The following is a 24759-nucleotide window of genomic DNA, read 5'->3' as shown; positions in this document are numbered from 1 at the left end:
GAACTGGTTGTTCACATATTTGAATCCCACCACTGTGGTCCTCAACACATAACTCAGCCCAACATTTCTGTCACTAAGCAAGGCACTTTGTTAAGTGAGTTTTGCCCCATTTTATGACCTTTCTTGCCACAGTTGTTTAGTGACTCACTGCAGTTGTTAAGCTAATAACACGGTTGTAAAGTGAATTTGGCTTCCTCCATTGACTTTGCTTGTCAGAAAGTCACAACAGGGGATCACGTGACCCCGCTATACTGCGACCGTCATAAATAGGAGCCAATTGCCACACGCCTCGATTTTGCTCACGTGATCATGGGAAGGCTGCAATGGTCGCAAGTGTGAAAAACAGCCGAAAGTCACTTTTTTCAGTCCCATTTTAACTAAATGAATGCGATGTAAGCCAAGGACTACCTTTGTGTTTTAAATCTCAAATGTTGAAGAATTTACTCTAGTGGGCTAAGAAATTTGGCTTATTTGTTTATTCCTTTACTTACTTATCGAATTATATTCCAAATTCTTTGGAAGAAAGAGATGAAAATGCTTCTTCATAAGCCGCATATGGGCATGGTAGAGGAACTGGGCGTGTCTAGCCAGCATCCCCAATTATTATTGCCAGTTATAAGGGATGATGGGGTTTGTAGTTCATTAAGGGTCTTTTTTTTTCACCCATCCCTAACAAATCTGACTCTGGCCTAGACTAGAAACTTTGACTGAAGGAACCTTCCTTCCATTTTGTTTTTGTTTTATTAATACTAAGTACAGATTTGTAGGCATTTCCTTTGTTTTGAAATAGTTCTAGAGACCGCGAGCTTGTTTTTTCTTTCCAGTTGATAATTTATTCTCCAAATTCCTTGGAAATTATCCTGTTCTATTGTAGATTTCTCCCCCAATATATTCTCCCTGGGGCTATTGTTGCCATGGAAACTCTGAGACCTGTTTGTGTGGAGAAACAGGCCTTGCCACACAAAAAAAAGTGAATTGGCAGCCTGGATGCTTATGAATTCATGGCAACTGACCTCCCAAACCTTGGTATCCTCCCGACAAGCTATATTACAACTCCCATAATCCCCATTCAGTTGCCCTTTGGCAAACGGATGGGTAGAGATTATGGCAGTCCAGAATTTGTACAGGTAGCCATTCATTTAGCGACCGTTTGAAGGCACTCAGTGTGAAGAACGGTTATAAGTCACTTTTTTCAGGGCCGTTCTAGCTTCGAACAGTCACTAAACGAACTGTTGTAAGTCGAGGACTTCCTATGCACTATCCTTTCTGACTCTAATCTTCAGTCCCGCCTTTACCACATCATTGCCTACTGTAAGTTCATTAAGCATAATTGTTGACATTATGTTAATATTAAAATTAATCTGGACTTTTGATTCCCCATCTTTACGTTATGATGAGCTCTTCCCCAGGCCTTTACTTTTACTTTACTCAACTCATCCCAGAGATTCTTTTTTTTTTTTTAACTATTACCATCTGGCTGACAGTACAGGCTAATAAAAACAGCCTAGAAATAGGCTGAAAAAATAGTTTTTATCCCAGAGCTGTAACCATATTAAATACCACAGTTTAGTGCAACATTAAAGTACAATATCAGGGCAGCACAATGCTGAATAGAATGTGAAGGATGTGTGCATATAATGTATGTTATTTGTGGTTTTTACTTGTGTGTACTGTGCACTGTGGACAGCACTTTCTTTGTGAGTTACACAATGACAGTAAAGATATTCTATTCTATTCTATTCTATTCTATTCTATTCTATTCTATTCTATTCTATTCCATTCCATTCCATTCCATTCCATTCCATTCCATTCCATTCCATTCCATTCCATTCCATATTTTCTATCTTATCCTATCCTATCCTATCCTATCCTATCCTATCCTATCCTATCCTATCCTATCCCATTTTATTTCATATTTTCTATTCTGTTCTGTTCTGTTCTATTCTATTTTCAATTAACAAACTTAATTTGGAAAAATATTGCCCACATAACAATATGCGGCTGGTAATAAGCTGCTATAGTGGTAGGAATTTTTTTTTAACAGATGCAATTGCTTTTTTGGTCCTTTTAATTTTTAATCTTACCAAGGTGCTCTTGATAGATTTCCATATTCAGGGACATGAATTTCTTCACAGGTATATGCCTTCTTCACAAAGAAAAATCACCTTACAACCAGGAGTGTAAATTAAACTAGGAAACGGGAAGAAAAAAAAATGTAGGTGCAGGCAATTGCTGTTAAGAAAGGGCATGAATGTGTTTCAGGTAATCACTTCAAAATTGACTTCAAGAAGTCTTTACATTTATCTAAGAATAAAAGGAATAATGCAGCTACTAAGCAAATGTTCTCTAATGTAGTCCAGTCATAAATGTTTTGTCAAACCTTTTTCTTGGCAGTTTCTTTTACACCTGTGAGCTGATGTCTTATTAGACAACATCCGATACATTTTTCTTGATGCACTCAAAATTAGTGTTCACCTTAGAAATTCCGTATCTTCAACTCTTTAAGAATAATCAACATTATTTGTCTGGGATTTTTAAACCATGCACATTATTTATATTAGTCATTTGTTTATTCATTCAAGGTGGTGGGTGGCTTTTTTTTTCAGATTACAAAAACTTTGCTTCCTAGCTGCTTAGATGCCGGGCCAAATGGCTTTCTAAGCATCATATTTTCCCTTTGCTTTCAAGGGAAGACAGCTTTTTCTTTTGTAACTGTATATGAAGTGTTAATGTCAGGGAGGAAGTTGGTTTATTGTTAGCACTGTCCTGAAGCTAAACCTGGATATTGTTCAGGGACTCCCAATTGGGAGGATATTACTAAATCAACATGCCTTCTAAAGTAGGGCTATCCAACCCTGTCAACTTTTAAGACCTGTGAACTTCAACTCCCAGAATTCCCCAGCCAGCTATGTTGGCTGCAGAATTCTGGGAGTTGAGGTCCCCAACTCTTAAAAGTTGACAAGGTTGGACATCCCCGGTTTTTAAAGTATCATGAATTAATAAGGATATTGTTAGGGAAATAAACAATTTTTCAGCCTGACAGCCCATCAGTTAAAGACTATAGGACATCTAACAACAGATTTTTAACTGAAATATGAATGTTATGAGGTAATTTTCTTTCTTTTATTTCTGGATGCAAGTATAGGTAGGTAGTCCTCGACTTACAACAGTTTGTTTAGTGACCATTCAAAATTACAGTGGCACCGAAAGAATCTTACGACCATTTTTCACAGTGATGATTTTTGCAGCCATGTGGTCAAAATTCAGATGCTTGGCAGCTGATTCATATTTATGACGATTACAATGCCCCGGGGTCATTTTGCAACCTTCTGACAAGCAAAGTCCATGGGGAAGCCAGACTCACTTACTAACCGAGCAACTGCAGTGATTCACTTAACAACCGTAGCCAGAAAGGTCACCCAATGGGGCAAAATTCGCTTCACAGCTGTCTCGCTGAACAACAGAAGTTTTGGGCGTACCTTGAGAGCTTCCTGTATTCTCAGACTTAGGCGACAGTGCAAGTTGTGCGTTTTGTGTTTTCTTTCCTGAAATGCATCAAAGTCATTTCCCTCCCTTCGCCCTCTCTGCGGAAGGGCTGTCATAATGTGGGCGCCGGACATATTGCTGCTAAAAGGATTTGATCCAACTGCTGCTTAGTGCTTGGCATGGAGGCCCGATTAATAGGTTGGGTGTTCCGAAAATGGCAAGCTGCAGCCAAGGGATAATCCCCCTTTCCCCATCCAGTGTGGAGCTGTGCTCATCAGCAAATTGTAAAGTGGTGGCGGAGCTTGGCAGAAGCGTCCTTCTGCAACCCTCTTATCCATTAAAAGGGAAACTTCCCAAGCAGGGGCTTTAATCCTAACTTGGAAGGGGAAGTTGGCCAGCCATGGCTGAGAAGATTCGCTCTTCATTCTTAATCAGAATCATGAAAATATCCACAGTTCATGCTCCATGCCATAAATCTCTCTGCCTTTCCTCTTCCCCAGCAGCCCATCAGTACATTCGGAAATGACACACACATACACAAAACACACACACACACACACACACACAGAGACCATCCAAATCACTAGATTCTGCAGTCCACAGACCAAGTTGGGGAGGCCTTTTATTTTTACAAGCTTCTTTTGCTAAGCCGGACAGTGATTAAACGAGCTCCCCCCCCCAAAAAAAAAAATTCTAGCTGGGGGCAAGTGAATCACTGCAGTTGTTAAGTTAGTGACACATTTCTGAAGGGAATGTGGCTTTTCCCCCATTGAATTTGCCTGTCAGAAGGTCGCAAAAGGGCATCACGTGACCCCGGGACCATCAGAAATACGAGCCAGTTGCCAAGCATCCGAATTTTGATTCGTGTGACGGCGGGGACTCTGCCACGGTCGTAAGTGTGAAAAACGGTCACCTTTTTCAGCGCCGTTGTAAGTTGGTACAGTCACTCAACGAAGGGTCGTAAGTCAAGAGCCACCTGTATCCCGTAGCAAGGTTGTTGTTCGCGTTGTCGTTTTCTACCGCACACTGAAGTTGTGGGTTGTAGACCACAATATCCTGTGGGTGAGGCCCAGGGAAGATTTATAGCACTTTTCTTCAGCCGTAGAAAAATAAGTTTCCCCGGATGTGCACAGAAATACTTTTCTTATGCAGATGAACTTTGGATAACAATGACTGTATCCAGGTTGTAGATTAATAACTGTGTGGTTCCCATCCAACAGGCAGTAGCAGAAGATTAGTGCTTTGCTCCATGATTATTCATTTCTATTCCCCTCAGACCAAAAAGCCACAGCTGTGCACGGCAAATCTTGCACGCTCTCCAAATATCCCCCTCCAAATTGTTGCTTCCTAATTTTTAAACGTCTTGTCATTTTAAATTCAGTCAAGTTTACTTTTCGTTTCTGGCCATCTCCCATATTTTTGTTGCATTTAACCATTTACAGGTAGTCCCCGACTTACAACCGTTCCTTCAGTAGCCCTTCAAAGTTACAAGGGCACTGAAGAAAAGTGACTCAGGACCCTTTTTCAAACTTACAACCTTTGTAAGCAGCCCCACGATCCTGTGACCAAAATTCAGACGCTTGGCAGCTGGTTCATACTTATGACCGTTGCGGCTTCCCCTTTTGCGACTTCCTGACAAGCCAAGTCAATGGGGGAAGCCAGATTCCACTTAACTGTGGCAAGAAAGGTCATAAAGTGGGAGCAAAGCTCGCTTAAAAACTGTCTTGCTCAGCAATGGAAATGTTGGGCTCAGTTGTAGTCATAAGTTGAGGACCGCCTGTATGTAGAGAGACACTTGAAAGTCACTTGTCGAGTTGAACTGCTATCATACGAGTTTTGGATTTGTCAGTAATTCATTTTTATTTACACCGCATCCAATATTATCGTCCTCAGCTACATCTCCCGACCTTCGCTCTTTTCGCCGCGACCTGAAGACTTGGCTATTTGAAGTTGCCGGCCTGGACTGAGGGACTGGGGTTTTAGATTTTAAATTTTAATTTTAGAACGTGTTTTATTGTTTAGGGCTACTTGGTTTAATTTATTTTAATTTTTGTATATTATGTGTTGTATATAGTGTTTTCATTGCCCTGTACACCGCCCCGAGTCCTTCGGGAGAGGGGCGGTATATAAATCCTAATAATAATAATAATAATAATAATAATAATAATAATAATAATAATAATAATAATAATAATAATCATTATCATTATCATTATCATTATCATCATCATCTTATATATAGGCAGTGATAAGTGACTGTTCCAAGTTATGACGGACCCTTCAAAAGCTGCTTACTAATGGCCACACAGACAAGCAGTTGGCCACATTTTGGCTTCACTTTTTTTTTCTTTTTTTAATTCATTTTTTCCATAAAATTTCAACCAGTGTGCTATTTAATTCCTAATCCTTTCTTCTTTCCTTCAGCCAATGGTAAAATAAGTCCCAAGTTTGATAATAGTCCGTTTCTTCTTTTTCTTTCAGTCTCATAGTCACTCTGTCCATCTCTGCGCATTCTAGTATTTTTTTGATTATTTCTTCGTCTGATGGTATTCCTTCATTTTTCCAGTGTTGCGCAAATATAATTCTTGCCGCTGTTGTGACATGCAAAGTATGTATCTTTTTCCAATAAGACTTTACTTTATCATATCTCCACCAAGCATGATAATACGTGCCTGACTTACGTTTACGTTTCCAACATCTATCTGACATATTCTTAAACATTTTTGCTAACCTTGCTGATGGCAATTGCCATCTATATAGGTTTTCTGTATAGGAATTTGACATTGTCAGTTTATAGTTTCTTTCCCATAAATCTTGCCATTTTTCTAATTCTATATTATAAGTTTTGGCTTCACTTTTATTTGCAGCATCCCACAGTCACGTGACTGTGATTTTTGCCATTTTGTGCCATTTCCCAGCATTTATTTCTGATTTCCAGCCAAAAAAAACCCCCATCAACTAAAATGGATTCACTCAAGGACGACAGTGTTTGCTGCAAAAGATGCTGAAAAATCAGGTCCTGTCACACATTGTGACCACAGTGACTTACGACCATAATACTGGACTCAATTACTGTCGTAAGTCGAGGAATACCTGTACAGGTATAGGTCCTTGACTTAGGTCCACAATGGAGCCCAAAATTTCCGTTGCTAAGTGAGACATTTGTTAGGTGAGGTTTGCTCCATTTTACCACCTAAAGTGCCACAGTTGTTAAGTGAATCACTGCAGGTGATAACTTAGTAACATGGTTGTTAAGCAAATCTGGCTTCCCCCTTGACTTTGCTTGTCTGAGGGTCTTAAAAGGGGATCACATGACCCCGGGACACTGCAACTGTCATAAGTACATGCCAGTTGCCGAGCATCTGAATTTTGGTCACATGACCCTGGGGATGCTGCAACGGTCGTAAGTGTGAACAGCAGTCAGAAGTCCCTTTTTTCATTGCCGTTGTGACTTTGAATGGTCACTAAATGAACTGTTGTAAGTTGAGGACTGCCTGTATTCAGTTTTGACCATATTGCAGGTCAAGTGGAGATTTTTAAGAGGAGACTGGACATTCACCTGTCTGAGATGGTGTAGGTTCTCCTGCTTGAGCAGGGGGCTGGACTAGAAGACCTCCAAGGTCCCTTCCAGCTCTATTCTGTTCTGTTCTATTCCATATTTTCTATTCTGTTCTGTTCTATTCTATTTTATTCTATTCTATTCTGACATTCTGACAAGCAAAGTCAATGGGGGAACTGGATTCACTTAACAACCCTGTTACTTGCGCCCCTATCTGGACCGAGATGCCCTATGTACAGTCATTCACGCACTCGTTACCTCCCATATAGATTACTGCAATGCTCTCTACATGGGGCTGCCCTTGAAGACCACCCGGAGGCTTCAACTGGTGCAGAGTGCGGCCGCGCGGGTAGTGATGGGAGCACCCCGATACTCCCATATTACACCCCTCCTGCATGAGCTGCATTGGTTACCGCTTGTCCTCCGGGTGAGATTTAAGGTGCTGGTACTTACCTTTAAAGCCCTACATGGCTTAGGCCCGGGATACTTGCAGGACCATCTGCTGCCGGGAACGACTTCCCATCGCCCAGTACGCTCACACAGAGAAGGCCTCCTCAGGGTACCGTCGGCTAGACAATGTCGGCTGGCGACCCCCAGGGGGAGGGCCTTCTCTGTGGGAGCGCCAGCCCTATGGAACCAGCTCCCCCCTGAGCTTCGGATGGCCCCGGATCTCCAGTCCTTTCGCCGCGGCCTCAAAACACTCCTTTTCCATCAGGCTGACCTGGACTGACAGGGATTTTAATTATGTTTTTAATTTTTTAACTCTAATTTTTAATTTTAATTTATTCTACTGGGGCCATTAATTTAATTTTTTTTAACTTTTTTATTATTGTCTTTTATTGTTGTTAGCCGCCCTAAGTCCTTCGGGAGATAGGGCGGCCTATAAGTCCCAATAATAAATAAATAAATAAATAAATAAATAAATAAATACTTAACAACTGCAGCGATTCACTTAACAGTTGTGGCAAGAAAGGTCATAAAATGGGGCTTCTCCCTCAGTAACAGAAATTTTAGGCTCCATTGTGATCATAAGTCGGGTCATAAGACATTTTTGTCTTTCTTATCAACAATTGCTAGGGCTGGGGTATTATGTGGCAGGTGTCTGCCGGTTTGAATTCTAAAGTCCCAGAGTATATTGTTCTTACTATTATTCTCAAATTTATTTGCTTCCCATCGCAGGTTGAAAATGACCCTGAGTGGATCATATCCTCGTTTCAGTCCGTTTCAGCTAAAAATGACTTGACACTGATTCTCAGATATAACCAAGCAGACACACAGGTATTAAATAAACAATAATGGGTATTGTGACTACAGCAGAAAAGAATATTTGAGAATCTTTCGTGCCAATATCAGTTTTAGATCATTAGCCCTGTGGGGTTGTGTAAACAATTTCAGGTCCTTTTACCAACTTTTTCAATAATTGCTTTGTTGTTGTTTTTTTCCAGGGCAAATTCTATAAGCTATCTTTGTATATATCTCTTGATTGAGGCTACAGACTGAAAAGGTCTTTCCAGCAGCTAAGTGATTTGTCTGCATTTTGTATAAGAGGAGAGGGTGCTGTTTTCATTTCAGTACCCTCAAAACAGTGCCTCCATTGAGTTTAGTAATATATATTTCAATTAGCTAATTAATCCAGCCTCAGCTGTCTCCTCACTGGGTGGCTTTACACAAGACCCTTATCTAAATGTTCCGTTCCCATCTCTGCAGTGGGAGGGGGTGGATTGCAACTTACCTCGCAGGGATGTTTTGAGGATAAATTAAATCAGGAGATTTTTGCCCACCCAGGGGCCTGTGACATGGGGTGGCCCATCAATCTTTTTTTCTTCTTCTTCTTCTTTTTAAAAAAGCTTTGTTTTCAAAGTCAGACAATTACCTAATTAAAACAAACAGGGGGGAACAAATTAGCGATCCAGAGAGTGTTTTGCACCGATAATAATCCACGGTGTAAAAACGACATGTGAAATATTAAGATGATCCGAGGTACAGCCAGCAATATATAAAATATTGACATTAATTCTGGGCTTTTCCAAAGGCTGGTGCTACAGGCCACGTGCACCATCTTGTAACTTTTGACCATGTACAGTACAAGATTTGAAAAGGGGGGAAAAAAATCCAATCGTCCATCGTAAGATTGAAATGGAAGAAAATAAACGATAGTCACGTAGACCAGGGGTCCCCAACCCTCGGTCTGTGGACCGGTACCAGGCCGCAGCATGCCAGCAACCAGTCCGCACTAAACAAGCAAAGCCCCATCCGCGGGATGCAGGCAGCACACAAAACCACGCACTCTCCGGTCCGTGGAAAATCCTCTCTCCACGAAACCCGGGTCCCTGGTGCCCAAAAGGTTGGGGTCCTCTGACGTAGACCATAGGAGGAAAAAAAGAGACAGAGAAAGATTGCAAAATACAGGTAGTCCTCAACTTACGACAGCTCATTTAAGGATCGTGTAAAGTTACAACGGCACTGTCAGACCTGCCCCAGTTTTCTCTCTCCGGAAAGAAGGACTCGTGACTCCATTTAGCTGAAGCAAAGGAACGTTTATTGAAAAAAAAATGGTTGCACTAAAGTCAGGCGGAATCTGGTGTTCCCACACAAAATGCAAAGCTATTCTTTCCTCTCCCCCCCCCCCATGACCAGCCAATGTGATGCCAGTACAGATAGCCCTCAACCTACGACCACAATTGAACCCCAAATTTCTGTTGCTAAGTGAAACATTTGTTAAGTGAGTTTTGCCCCATTTTTACAACGTTTCTTGCCACAGTGGTGAGGTGAATCACTGCAGCTGTTAAGTTAGCAACACGGTTGTGTTCCCCATCGACTTTGCTTGTCGGAAGGTCGCAAAAGGGGATCACGTGATCCCGGGACGCTGCAGTGGTCATAAATATGAATCAGTTGCCAAGCATCCGAATTTTGGTCACATGACCGTGGGGATGCTGCCATGGTCGTGGGTGTGAAGAGCAGTCATAAGTCAATTTTTTTCAGTGCCGTTGTAACTTTGAACGGTCACTAAAGGAGCTGTTGTAAGTCGAGGACTACCTGTATCGTATTTTGAGAAACTCTGAGGTGTAAGACTGGTAACATCCCATTCTCCGGGCAAACGGCCTTGAAGATCCTGCTACAAGCTGGTTTGGTGATCTGGTCTTCTTCTGTTGCCACTTCCCCCTCCCCATTTCCCATCATTTAGATCAGGGATAGGCAACCTTGGCTCTTTTATGACTTCAACTCCCAGAATTCCTGAGCCAGCCATGCTGAGGGGAAAGGGGGAGGTTTCCAAGCTGAGCCATGCTGGCTCAGGAATTCTGGGAGTTGAAATCCACCAGTCATAAAAGAGCCAAGGTTGCCTACTCCTGGCCTAGGCCGCTTTATGACTCGTGGACTCCAACTCCCAGAATTCCTGAGCCAGCCATGCTGAGGGGAAAGGGAGAGGTTTCCATGCTTAGCCATGCTGGCTCAGGAATTCTGGGAGTTGAAGTCCACAAGTCACAAAAGAGCCAAGGTTGCCTACCCCTAATTGAGATACATAGGTGTGGATTGCCCCAAATGCCTCCCCTCTTCCTTTGTTGGCAGGACCCCAGCAAGGCACCAGGCTGACGAGGGAGGTCCTGACATGCATTTTAAGAAGTGACTTATGACCATTTTTCACACTTATGACCATTGCAGTATCCCTATTGTCGCAGAATCAAAATTCAGACGCTTGGCAACTGACTCATATTGATAGCGGTTGCAGTGTCCTGCGGTCATGTGACCATCTTTGGTGACTTTCTGACAAGCAGAGTCAGTGGGGGAAGCCAGTTTCGCTTAACAGCCGTGTTCCTTACTTAACAACTGCAATGATTCACTTCACAGCTGTGGCAAGAGGAGCCCTGAAAGGGGGCAAAACTCACTTTAGCAACTGTCTCGCTTAGCGACAGAAATTTTGGACACAATGGTGGTCGTAAGTCAAGGACTACCTTTAGGTACAGTTTATGAGATAAAAAAGAAATCAAATGAATAACTCAACCAAATTGCCTGCTTATAAGGAACATTTATGTACCCGTTGCCCTTCATGACTGTTCAAAATTACTTTCCTCATCTCAAGAGAAAACCATTTCTGAAGTGCCAAGGCACCCGTCCTCGCAGTCATGTGACCCCATTTCTGGAACTTCGCAATTATCCCTCATTTCCTGCCGCTTGCGGCATCCCACAATCACATGGTCATAATTTACAACATTTTTGCCCAAACCTGGTGTTTTCTTCCAGATTTTCGGGAAAACATCCCATAGCAAACAACAGATTCTCTTAACAACCACAGTGTTTGCTTAACAGCCTCTGCAGACACCATTGTAAAAATCGGGTTGGTCGTGTGGTGACCCACTTTTTAACCATCATGACTTACAGCCATAATCTGCAAACTCCATTACGGTCATAAGTCCGAGACTACCTCCAATACGGTCGTAAGTCAGGGACTACCTCCATTACAGTCGTAAGTCAAGGACTACCTCCATTACGGTCGTAAGTCAAGGACTACCTCCATTATAATTGTAAATCAGGGACTACCTCCATTACAGTCGTAAGTCAAGGACTACCTCCATTACGGTCGTACGTCAAGGACTACCTCCATTATAATTGTAAGTCAGGGACTACCTCCATTACAGTCGTAAGTCAAGGACTACCTCCATTACGGTCGTAAGTCAAGGACTACCTCCATTATAATTGTAAGTCGGACTACCTCCGTTATGGTCGTAAGACCGGGACTGCCTCCAATACGGTCGTACGTCAGGGACTACCTCCATTACGTTCGTAAGTCAGGGACTACCTGTTCTGTTCTGTTCCATTCCGAGTAATGTAGGGCACCTGTTGGCCCGAGTAGATTGTTAACTCCCTTCTTTCTACAACGTGCCTTCGAAAGTTTAATTAGCTTTCTGAAAATTTGCCCAATTTCTCATTACATTTCCCTTCGGCCATCTGAACGCACTTCTGCGCCGTGGACAGCTGGATGCACAGCTTGAGCAAACCTGGGAAAACAATTAAGGTATCTTTCAAAGTGACTCCGTTTGATTGCATAATTACTCAAATCATGCTCAGTAATGGAATACGTAAGGTTATCTTTTGGCTAATCCTCAAGTAATGGAATTGTGTATCTCTGGGTTTTCCTTTCTTTCTTTCTTTCTTTCTCGCTCTCCCTCTCAGCTGTTCCCGGTGTGCAAGTGGGGGGTGGGGGTGGGGGGAGAGACACAAGTGATTATGGGAAGTAGGCAGAGTCACTGGAGGCCAGCTAGTAAAAGGAGACCTTATCTGAAGCAATTAATCAGGAAACTCATATATGTAGGATAATTATTCAAAGCTGATGCTAAAATACTTTCAGAGCCTCAGGTCCTAAGATATTCCTCCTCCTCCTCGTTGTTTTTGTTTTTTCCCCCTTCATTTTCTTTCTGGTCAAGGTCGCGGAGAACACCAGAGGCCAGGCCTCGTTGTGGGTCCTGCTTTAAAATACATCTTTTACTGACGCATTGATCTTTCGCTGGTCCTTAATGATCTTTTACCAATCTTTTAATGACCTTTTATTGATGTTGTTCCCTGTTTGGGTAAGGAAAGGTCTGCAGGCAAAACCACCAAGTTCAGAGACCAGCCAGGACTCCACCTTTCAACCCCGAGATACATATATTCTCTTCTGTGGAAATGCATCTTTCTATTTTGCAAGGGAAAAAGCTACGGCAAAACCTAGACGGCATATTAAAAAGCAGAGGCATCACCTTGTATACAAGGTAGTCCTCGGCTTAACGACCACAATTGAGCTGAATGTGTCTGTTGCCAACTCGCACATTTTGTTAAGTGAATTTTGCCCCGTTTTGCGACCTCTTTAAGCCAATCACTGCAGTGGTCAATCTAGTAACATGGGGCTGTTAAGTGAATCTGATTTCCCCATTGAGTTTGCTGGTCGGAAGGTCGGAAAAGGCAATACACACATGACCCCGGGACACTGCAGCCATCCTTAATAATACGAACCAGTTGCCAAGCATGGGAATTTTGAACACATGACCACGAAGTTGATGCAGTGGTCATAAGGATGAAAAAAACAGTCGTAAGTCCCTTTTTTTCAGCACTGTTGTAACGTTGAACGGTCACTAAACAAATCGTTGTAAGTCGGGGACTCTCTGTAGTGAAAGCTTTGGTTTCCCCAGCAGTAATGTATGGCTGTGAGAGTTGGACTCTAAGGAAGGCTGAGCGCCGAAGGATTGATGCTTACGAATCGTGCTGGAGAAGACTCTTGAGAGTTTCTGTTCTGTCCCAGCCTACGTGAGTCCCTGTTCTGCTCACAAGGAGAAACCCCTCTTCCAAGAAACAGGCAGGAACCGCAAGAAAAAAAACAACCCCTTTTATTCTCACAGACCTGAGTCAAAGTCCAAGGCAAACAAACACAGTCCACAGAAACTCGATCCTCAACACAAACGGTTGCCTTTGGCAACCAGCACCTCCCACACCTTCCTTTTTATAATTCAGCCAAGGCGTGGCTTCCTAATGCCTTCTCCTTTGCCTTTGGAGCCACCCCATTGCATTCCTCTGCCCTGCTCGCTTTGCTTGCTGGCGCTTTCGTGCATCCTGGATATTTCCCAGCTGTGCTTCATCACTGTCCATCTCAGGCTCCTCATCCGACTGTAAGTCTTGGAGTTCCTCAGAGCCTTCCTCAGACTCTAATGTCACTCCAGGCCCGTCTCCTCCTCCTCCTCCGATTCCTCAGACTCAGCTGCCAGATCCATGGGCTGGCGAGGAATCACAACAGTTTCCCTTGGACTACAAGGCGATCCAATCAGTCAATCCTAAAGGGAATCAACCTTGACTGTTCCTTTGAAGGACCGATATGGAATCTGAAGCTCAAATACTTTCGCCACCAAATGAGAACAGGGGCCTCCTTGGAAAAGACCCTGATGTTGGGGAAGATGGAAGGCCAAAGGAGAAGAGGACGGCAGAGCATGAGATAGTTGGATAGTGCCATTGATGCAATGAACATGCATTTGGGCAAACTCTAGGAGATTGTGGAGCACAAGGTTGCGAAGAGTCGGACACGACTTAGCGACTGAACAACACAGTTTTTCTGCCTTTCCCAATTTGTTCTCTCTTCTCCTTTCTCAAGTATTAGATTATAATTCACCTCTGGTCCCGGTGACCGACCCAGATTGGATCCTGCAACTTTACCCTGGGACATGTATATTTGCCTTCGTTCGTATAATTCACATTATCCGTAACCAACATGGTCAATTTATTAGGGGGCCTATGAAGGACAGATTTAGCACAGCTTTAGTCTTTTTATGCTTCCTCAGGCAGATTATCTTCAGTTGATGTCCACTGGAATGGAGTACAAATTAATGGTAGCATAGATTTTATACCTCTCCCCATTGTAGCACCACTCAAGGCAAGGGCTGCAGCCTTCATTTGATTAGATATATTAATTGATTAGGGGTGAGCACCCAATTCTGTTATTTGCTACATTGTGCTAAAAATAGCCAGTCCCTAATTAGATTTGCAAATAGACCTTCATAAGAAAAATGCCATTTTAGGTTATCAGTGGCATCCCGAATAAATTGTTTATCAATATTTTTTTTTTGGTTTCTTTATAGTTGGCAAGGAAAGTTCCAACTTTTCCATTAACTTCAATCCAGATGGATTCCAGTGGAACATAAGAGTAACAGTTCATTTAGCTTAAAGTTTTGGTACATTTGAATCTTCCAGAAGGACCCGAGACCGTCTTTGGGACTGTGTTGACGCTGTGATTCTTAGAAACAAAATGCAGTGACAGTTCCATCATATTTTTAGCTCTACAGATCCAGCTGAATCCAGACATGGTGCCTGCTGAGTCAAAAAGTGCTTGGCTAACTGAATTATGAATACTTCCCTCTGATCTCACGGCGTGTTAAACGTGAAGTGTCTTTATTGATTATTTTAAAGCGCCTTCAGCTTACTTTAGTGGAAGCAGAACAACTTGTTTGCACACAGAGACGATTTGTCTTATTCTGCCACGTTATAGGAACAACTTGGCAAAGATGTGTTCTGCAGATGTTAATATCTTTTTATTTGGGGGGGGTTGTTTTTTGTTTTCAAATTCTAGGCTCTTTTCACAAGCGGGCTTTGAACCTGTAATGAAATTGAGCCCCAGATTCCTCTGTAATCGGGGAAAGTGAGTTTTGTCCCATTTTACGACCTTTCTTGCCACAGTCGTTAAGCGACTCACGGCGGTTGTTAAAGTAATGAGACCGTTGTTAAGCGAATCTGGCTTCTTCATGGACTTGGCTTGTCGGAAGGTCGCAAAAGGTGATCACATGAAGCCGGGACACAGCAACCGTCATAAAATACGAGGCGGTTGCCAAGTGTCTGCATTTTGCTCATGTGACCCTGGGGATGCTGCAACGGTTATAATTGTGAACAATGATCATAGGTCACTTCTTTCAGTGCTGTTGTAACTTTGAACAGTCACTAAATGAACTGTTTTAAGTCGGGGACTGCCTATACCAGGGGTAGGCAACCTTGGCTCTTTTATGACTCGTGCACTTCAACTCCCAGAATTCCTGAGCCAGCATGACTAAGCATGGAAACCTCTCCCTTTCCCCTCAGCGTGGCTGGCTCAGGAATTCTGGGAGTTGAAGTCCACAAGTCATAAAAGGGCCAGGTTTGAAGACCCCTAGTATGATGATGATCATCATCATCATCATCATCATCATCATCATCATCATCATCATCATTATTATTATTATTATTATTATTATTATTATTATTATTATTATTATTATTATTATTATTATTATTATTATTATTATTACAATGGTTGCAATGGCCCAGGGGTGGTGTGATCACCATTGTTAACCTTCCCACCCACCTGGCTCCTGACAGGCAAAGTCGATAAGGGGGAAGCCAGATTGGCTTAACGCCAACACAACTCACTTAACAACCGGTGGCCAGAAAGTTCGTAAAATGCGGCAAAACCCCACTTAACAACTGTCTTGCCTACCCTACCCACGGAAGTACATGCCTGTTGCCAAGCGCCCAAATTCTGACCCCGAGGGACGCTGCAAAGGTGAGGAACTGTTCCTCGGGTCACTTTTTTTTCGGGGGGCCGTCGTAACTTTGAACCATCCTTAAACGAACGGTTGTAAGTCGAGGACGACCTGTAAAGCTGGTAAAGATTACCCTGGGAAATGTCCGAAGCCATGGATGAATCAAACCTCCTCTCCCAGGCTTGTCCCAAGCGAACCACCTTGTTGACTTGCCTTCTGTTTGTTTTGTTTCTGAGTGTCTCTTTTAAATGAGTTGGGAGTTGCACTGGGATAAAACATGTTTTCCCGTCTTCAGCTGCCAGCTGGAAAACTCCTTCCCCAACACTTATTACCTCGATAAATACAGAGTATAAAAGCTGACTAAGGACTTCCCACACACACGGGCTTGTTGTTGTTTTTTTCCTTTTTCTCCCTCTTTCATGTGTGTGGATGTGGCTTTCCCATTCTCACACACACCCCAGTGGCAGGACACGTCAGAAGTCCCAATTTCCATTAGGAAAGCTTCCAAGCTTTTTACCTTTCCAAACAAGCTTTTCTTTCTTTCTTTCTTTCTTTCTTTCTTTCCCCCCCCCCCGGGAAACGGGCGAGAGAGAATTGGAGAAGGCTCGGAAATTCCCCCAGCCGAAAACGCTCCAAGCAACAACAACAAAAAATAATAATCCCTGAAATAGTCCACTTTAGTGACATTGCCTCACGTGGATCTCCAAATTCATATTTCTATTTTTGTAAGAAATGAGCGGGGCTGAGGAATCTCAATGCTCCCCATATTGCCATATCTGGGCCCCTGTTCTATTATTGTAATCAGGCCTGAAAAACACACACACACACACACACACACACACACACACACACACACACCAAAAAAAAGTAGATTAACGACAGCAGTTTATTGTACCGGAAGAGGGGAGAAAATGGGAGCCGTCGTTATCATAAATCATATCATAAATAAGCAAAAGAGAAATCCCGTTGTGGTGGTGTCCGCCTTGCAAGGCCCTCGCTGGCGCATTCGCTCAGGATGGTAGCCATAGAAACCCCAAAGTCATATTGTTATCTTAGTCTTGCTGCATTTCTGTGATACAACCATATTAACATATAGATTAGGCCATTTATAATACTAGGTGTCATTTCAGGTTAGCTTGCTTATATAGCATTTTAAGATGCTCTTCTTTTTTTCTTTTTCTTTTTTAATTGTGGATATGTTAGAAAAGGCTCCTTTTTCTGCTGGTCAGTTTCTCTCTCTCTCTCTCTCTCTCTCTCTCTCTCTCTCTCTCTCTCTCTCTCTCTCTCTCTCTCTCCATTTATAACCCATCATCATCGTACAGTCCGTCAGTTTAGTTAATCTACTCCTGTTATTGATTGGCTGTGGCGGACAAGTTGTCACGGCCTAATTACCTTGTCTTTGCTAATAATTTCATTTTTAACGGGGCGGGGGGGGAGGATAAAATATGTTTAAATAAGGAACACACCGCGAGTTTGCTTTGTGGAGGTCCCTGGTTAGGGCAGCCTGACTGATGATCGAACGGGAAGTGGATTGGATATTCTATTGATGGAAATCGCCTGCGAAGGTCGCAAATGGCCATCATACGACTACGAGACACTGCGACGGCTACAACTTTGAGGACCCGGTCGTAAGTCTCCTCTTGCAGTGCTCTCGTAACTTGGAATGGTCGCTGACTAAGTGGTTGGTAAGGGAGGACTATCTGTACAGTAGGGGTCCCCAACCCCTGTGTCACGTCCTATTAACGGGCCTTGAGCCGTTTGGCACCACCTCCCCCCCCCCCAATCAGTCCACAAAGGTTGGAGAGCTCTACTATACAGCAGCAATAAAGGAGAATACAAGTACAGTGAGAGGAAAAAATATTTGATCCCCTTCTGATTTTATACTTTTGGCCACTGACAAAGAAATGAATAATGGGGGTCTTCAAACTTGGCCCTTTTATGACTTGTGGACTTCAACTCCCAGAATTCCTCAGCCAGGAGTTGAAGTCCACAAGTCATAAAAGGGCCACGTTTGAAGGCCCCTGGTCTAGATCCAAGCCTGCAGTTTCATCAAAATGGCCAACTGATGAATTCTGGGAGTTGAAGTCCGCAAGTCATAAAAGGGCCGTTTGAAGGCCCCTGGTCTGGATCCAAGCCTGCAGTTTCATCAAAATGGCCGACTGATGAATTCTGGGAGTTGAAGTCCACAAGTCATAAAAGGGCCGTTTGAAGGCCCCTGGTCTGGATCCAAGCCTGCAGTTTCATCAAAATGGCCGACTGATGAATTCTGGGAGTTGAAGTCCACAAGTCATAAAAGGGCCGTTTGAAAGGCCCCTGGTCTGGATCCAAGCCTGCAGTTTCATCAAAATGGCCGACTGATGAATTCTGGGAGTTGAAGTCCACAAGTCATAAAAGGGCCAAGTTTGAAGACCCCTGGTCTATAATTTTTGCGGTAGGTTTATTTTAACAGAGAGAGACAGAATAACACCAAAAAAAATATATCCAGAAAAACACCTTTCAAAAAAAAGTTATAAATTGATTTGAGCCCTACATTTCCATTGCTGAGCAAGGCACTTGTTGAAAGTGAGTTTTGCTCCATCTCATGACCTTTTTTTGCCACAGTTGTTAAGAAAATCACTGCAGCTGTGAAGTGAATCGTACGGTCGTTAAGCGAACCTGGCTCCCCCCACCAATTTTGCTAGTCGGAAACCAGCTGGGAAGGTCACAAATGGGAATCACACGATCCCAGGATGCTGCAACTGTCATAAGTTCATGCCAGTTGCCAAGTGTTCAACTTTTGATCACATAACTAGGGGGATGCTGCAGTGGTCATAAGTACGAAAAACGGTCCTAGGTGATTTTTTTTAGTGCTCTTGTAACTTTGATTCAGTCATTAAACAAATGGCCGTAAGTTGAGGACTACCTTTATAAGTTCAGTGCTGAATGTATTTTTATACTATAAGAGTATTTTTAGCCTTTTGACTGAAAATTCACATTTTGTAGGATATGTTTTTAATTGCCAAAAATCTCTTCGTTCTTTATTCAGAGTCTCTCAGTTTTGGCCATTAGCTGAAAAATTCACAGGCAGGCCTGGAAGGGGTGCTTGGGGACGAGGGTTATCAAATTATTACACGCGGAAACGGGTAATAGACATTTCAAAATATCGAAGTTAATTTAGCCAGTCATTTCACTCGCACATTCAGCTCACTGACATGTTCTATATCATGCAACGTAAATTGATTATGGATTCTAACTGAACTATACGCAAGTACAAAAAAAAAAGGAAGAAAGAAAGAAAGATTGAACTGTCCGTTTAGATTATTCCAGTATCTGCAGCCCCGGTTCCGCTTTCTTTTTTTTATTCTAATATTTAAATCATTAAGCTCTAATTTTTTTTTTGACGGTTTGTGAGCAGTCAGCCTGAGAGAACTTCATCTTCCCTCCCAAACTGTGAACTGTTTTTATTAATAGCTGCCCAGAGTCTTTATGGGGGGGGGGGGGGAAGGGCGGCATAAAATTAATTAATTAATTAATCATTTTGAAACACCTTCACCTTATTGACGCATATTAGCATGTTTTCCAGAGCAATTTTCCAGGTTAAAGTACATGCTCACAATATCTGAACATAAAAGCATAAGTGTTGTCTTTAACATTTTGGCTACTTTGTAGAAGTTTGCTTACTTAAAAAAAGGAAAAAAAACCTAGCCAGGACTTAATCTTGATTACTCTTAACTCTTCTTATTGCATGGTCTGTCCTGGTTCTGACATCCTCCAATAAACGTTATTAAATACCGCAGCAGGATCAAGAAAGTTATTGGGGTAAAATTTCTAATAGTTCTAATAGTTGCACCTTGAAATCTCATTTATTGGGATAAAATTTCTAATAGTTCTGTAAACCTAGATTAAAAATGTGAATGCGTATTACAACACCAAAAGAAAGAAGGTCCACATTCTGTGGAGAACTAAGAAATACGATCTGGTTAATGTTAATATTCACCTAAAGTACTTCACTTCGGCCTGTTCTATCAGAATCATGATATTCATTCATCAAATAAGAATACTTTTTGAGGTATTTTTTTTGGGATGGGGGAAATCTTTAGAATTCCATGTGTACCAGCAAGGAATAATAGAACAGAATAACAAAGAGTTGAAAAGGACCTTGGAGGTCATCTAGTCCAACCCCCTGCTCAGGCAGGAAACCCTATACCCATTTCAGACAAATGGCTGTCCAGTCTCTTCTTAAAAACCTCCAGTGTTGGAGCATTCACAGCTTCTGGAGGCAGGTTGTTCCACTGATTAATTGTTGTAAATGTCAGGAAATTTCTCCTTAGTTCTAGGTTGCTTCTCCCCTTGGTGAGTTTCCATCCGTTGCTTCTTGTCCTGCCTTGAGGCGCTTTGGAGAATAGCTTGACTGCCTCTTCTTTGGGGCAGCCCCTGAGATACTGGAAGACTGCTATCGTGTCCCCCCTGGTCCTTCTCTTCATTAAACTACGGTAGACATCCCCAATTCCTGCAACTGTTCTTCGTACGTTTTAGCCTCCAGTCCCCTAATCATCTTTGTTACAGGAGTGTTAAGATAATTTTTTTCTTCTTTCACCTCTGCACTGGACAACTCTCTGTAACACTGAGGTCAAAACGACGAATTTGAAATATTTTTCCAGCTCAGCTCATTTCTCTTTTAAATCATGCCACCCTAGGCAATATGAGCATATTTCATTCCCCGAAGAGATCAGGCAGTGATTAAACCCAATTTTTGGAACCTGCACCAAATCCAGTAGCATGGTCTGTTTCTAGCAGATGCCAGTACACACGAGGCTGATTTGATTTTTTTTCCCTTTTTCCTCCTCTTCCTCCTCCTCCTCCTCCTCCTCCTCCTCCTCCTCTTCATTTTTTTTTAAGGACAAAAACATATATGTCCATCCAAGCAAAACTGAACTAACAAATTTCTGTTTCTTATGGAAGGGTAAATAAAACAGAAGGCTTTATCCCCCCAGGCAGACTTTCCACTTTGGACCCGCTGCCGTAAATCCTCCAGGCCTTGGCAAAAGCTTAACTTGTGTTAGGTTTTTGTTCTTTCTTTTTACTTAATTTGCACCGCTGGCACAAATTCATGTTTAGACCCAAGGCTCTTGACGCGAGTCTCCTGAATCAGGGCTTGACACATTCTAGGGGAAAAGGAAAGTCCCGCTCCAAAGATTCAAAGGCAAACCAAAACTCAAATGGGATTTTTGGAGAGAGGTTCAAAACACGAGAAGCAAAGTTTGTTAAAATAGCAAGAATGCGCCCAGCAAATGCATGTTCGGTTGTTTCTCAAATGGTATCTGTGGCTGGCTTTTTATTCGAGCGCTTTAAAGATGATGATGATGATGATGATGATGATGATGATGATGATGATGATGATGATGATGATGATGATAACAACAACAATTGTCGATAAGAAAGACAAAAAAGTCTGGATAGTGGACGTGGCAGTGCCTGGACACAGCAGAATAGATGAGAAGGAACTGGAGAAGGTAACAAAATACAAAGACCTCCAAATAGAAATAGAAAGACTGTGGCAAAGGCAAGCAAGGGGAGTACCAATAGTAATAGGCGACTTGGGTGCAATCCCAAAACAACTGGAGCACCACTTGAACGCCATTGGCATTGACAAATTCACCATCAGTCAATTGCAAAAGGCGGCCTCACTAGGAACTGCTTCCATCCTGCGACGAGATCTGTAACACCATCAAACATCCACATCTGCCTATCCCAGGTGCTTGGTAAGGACTTGATAGGTAGACAAAAATGCCAAATCCAGTCTGAACATCCAGCTGACTGTGCAATGATCAATAATAATAATAATATTGGAAGGGACCTTAGAGGTCATCTAGTCCAACCCCCTGCTCAGGCAGGAAACCCTATACTCATTTCAGTCAAATGGCTGTCCAGTCTCTTCTTAAAAACTTCCAGTGTTGGAGCACTCACAGCTTCTGGAGGCAGGTTGTTCCACTGATTAATTGTTCTCACTGTCAGGAAGTTTCTCCTTAGTTCTAGGTTGTTTCTCTCCTTGACTAGTTTCCATCCGTTGCTTCTTGTCCTGCCTTCGGGTGCTTTGGAGAATAGCTTGACTCCCTCTACTTTGGGGCAGCCCCTGAGATATTGGAAGACTGCTATCATGTCCCCCCTCGTCCTTATCTTCATTAAACTGGACATAGACATGATGAGGGAGGGTTTTTGCGAGCCATCAGTCAAGTCACTGGAAGAGGGTGGCCTGGTGCATCAGCTGCCACGTTGCCAAAATAGAGCCAGAAAAAGCCTTTTGTCAAGAAGCAAAGGAATGTAGTTATTGTGTGACAGCAGTAACATTAGAATTGCACTTGCATAATGCAGCCATCTTGATTCTTTTTAAAGCAATATACCTTCACTTTTGCAGGTACAGGTGGTCCTCGACTTAAAACAGTTTGTTTAGTGACCATTCACAGTGGCACTGGAAAAAGTGACTTACGACCATTTCCCACACTTACGACTGTTGCAGTATCCCCACGGTCATGCGCTCAAAATTCAGACGCTTGGGAACCGGTTCCTATTTATGACGCTCGCAGGGTCCCGGGTTCGTGTGATCCCCTTTTGCAGCCTTCTGACCAGCAAAGTCGGAAGCCGGATTTGCTTAACCATTGCAGTGATTCACTTAACAACCGTGGCAAGAGAAGTCGTGAAATGGGGCAAAATCCACTTAACAAGTGTCTCACTTAGCAACAGAAATTTTGGGCTCCGTTGTGGTTATAAGTCGAGGACCATCTGGATACATTCTAATTTAGAGGCTAATTGGTCAGTGCCAGATGAACGAACTGTGTTGTCCTTGTGGGGGGGGGGGGGAAATCAATAAAAATATTTCTTTGGCCTCCTAATTAAATTGATCTGTGGGGGTTTTAACCGTACTTTTATCACTTCTGTATAGTGATTGTTTGGACTAGCAGGCCAATTAAGACTGTACAATTAAACATAATTAAAATCATTAAAATCCCAGTATGATCATGCTCTACATGAGGGTGGCTCTGGGACACTCCTTCCCGCTTTTGTTCCACATCCTACTTTTGACCACAGTTGAGCCCAGAATTTTTGTCGCTAAGTGAGTCAGTTGTTAAGTCAGCTTTCCCCCCAATAATATTTTGGATATTATAGTTTATCAAGTGAGATAAGGAAAATCTTGGTTCAAAAGTTAAATTGGAATATTGATAAGAAATTAAAAATTAAGTAAAAATTAATAACAGAATATGGATTGTTTAGAAGATTGAATGTAATTAAGATATGTATAAGCTACAAATTTATTGATAAATGTAATAATGATGTTTTTATTGAGTTGATATAATTGGAAATGTACTAGCTTGAATAGGTAAAGGTAAAGGTTCCCCCGCACAAGCGTGCTAGTCGTTTCCGACTCTAGGGGCCGGTGCTCATCTCTGTTTCAAAGCCAAAGAGTCAGCGCTTGTCCGAGGACGTCTCCGTGGTCATGTGGCCAGCATGACTAGACGCCAAAGGCGCACGGAACGCTGTTACCTTCCCACCGGAGTGGTCCCTATTTTTCTACTTGCATTTTTACGTGCTTTCAAACTGCTAGGTTGGCAGAAGCTGGGACGAGTAACAGGCGCTCACTCTGTTACGCGGCACTCGGGATTCGACCCGCCAAACTGCCGACCTGCTGATCGACAAGCTCAGCATCCTAACCCACTGAGCCACCACTAGCTTGAATACAAGACAGTAAATGTTAAGGGAAAAAGAGAAGAAATATCTGATGTTGTAACCTGAGATTTGCACTAAAGATTTTGTTATTGAACTATTGATTAAACCCAGTCACCACGTTGTTTATTAAATACTCAAATGTAAAATTGGAAAATGAATAAAATATTATTTTAAAAAATAAATATGAGACAGTGGCCAAGTGTCTGAATTTTGGTCATGAGATCGTGGGGATGCTGCAATGGTCATAAGTGTGAAAAATAGTCATAAGTCCCTTTTTTCAATGCCGTTGTAATTTTGAACAGCTGCAAAAGGGAGTCACATGACCCCGGGGACACTGCGACCGTCCTAAATAGGAACCAGTTACCAAGTCTGGATTTTGATCACGTGACCACGGGGACAGTCATAAGTGTCAAAAAACAGTACTCACTTTTTCCAGCGCCATTGTAACTTGGAACGGTCACTTACCGAATGGTTGTAAGTCGGGGACTACCTGCGTGACGTGGCAGATGAATAAAATACAAATGCAGCATTTATTGGTTCTTTGTCCGTTTCGGATCTCCAGTTAATTCAATGCCACCTCAGTCCTTGATCAGGCCTCGCGGTGAACTGTTCTTTCTGCACAAGTCAATTGCTCATGAACGCTAAACCAGCAGCCCCCAAACCTTTGGGGCACCAGGGACTGGTTTTGTGGAGAGGTTTTGGTTTTTTTTCCCGCGGCATGGTTTTTCAGTTTTGTATGCTTCCTGCACATCCTGTGGATGGGGCTTTGCTTGTTTGTGTGGCCCGGTTTCTGGCATGCTGCGGCCCAGAGCCCAGTAGTGGGATTCAGCCAGTTCGCACCGCTTCAGCAGAACCAGGTAGCTAATTTTTTGTTGCCCAGGCCCAGAAAGGACTTCCGGCAGTGTCATCCACACAGGAACCGGTTGTTCACACACTTGAATCCAGTAGTGCAGGGGTGTCAAACTCAATTTCATTGAGGGCCGCATC

At 42.7% G+C, this 24759-nt stretch overlaps 1 protein-coding gene across 3 annotated transcripts in view; it reads left to right on the top strand.

The window, feature by feature from the left end:
• The window catches only part of TAF3 (TATA-box binding protein associated factor 3), a 167467-nt gene that overhangs the window by 76940 nt on the left and 65768 nt on the right, over positions 1–24759 (top strand). The window contains exon 1 of one of the 3 annotated variants that reach the window (XM_081330774.1): positions 16016–16091. The exons of the other annotated variants lie outside the window; for them this stretch is intronic. Within the exon in view, the coding sequence (XP_081186900.1) occupies positions 16043–16091 (49 nt within the window). The 5' untranslated portion in view covers positions 16016–16042. Of the gene's footprint in view, positions 1–16015; positions 16092–24759 lie in introns of those variants that run through there. 3 annotated transcript variants of the gene reach the window in all.

Source organism: Vipera berus (assembly GCF_964194415.1).
Source record: "Vipera berus genome assembly, chromosome: 6".
NCBI classification, from domain to species: domain Eukaryota; kingdom Metazoa; phylum Chordata; class Lepidosauria; order Squamata; family Viperidae; genus Vipera; species Vipera berus.
This window is presented reverse-complemented; position numbering and strand designations above follow the sequence as displayed.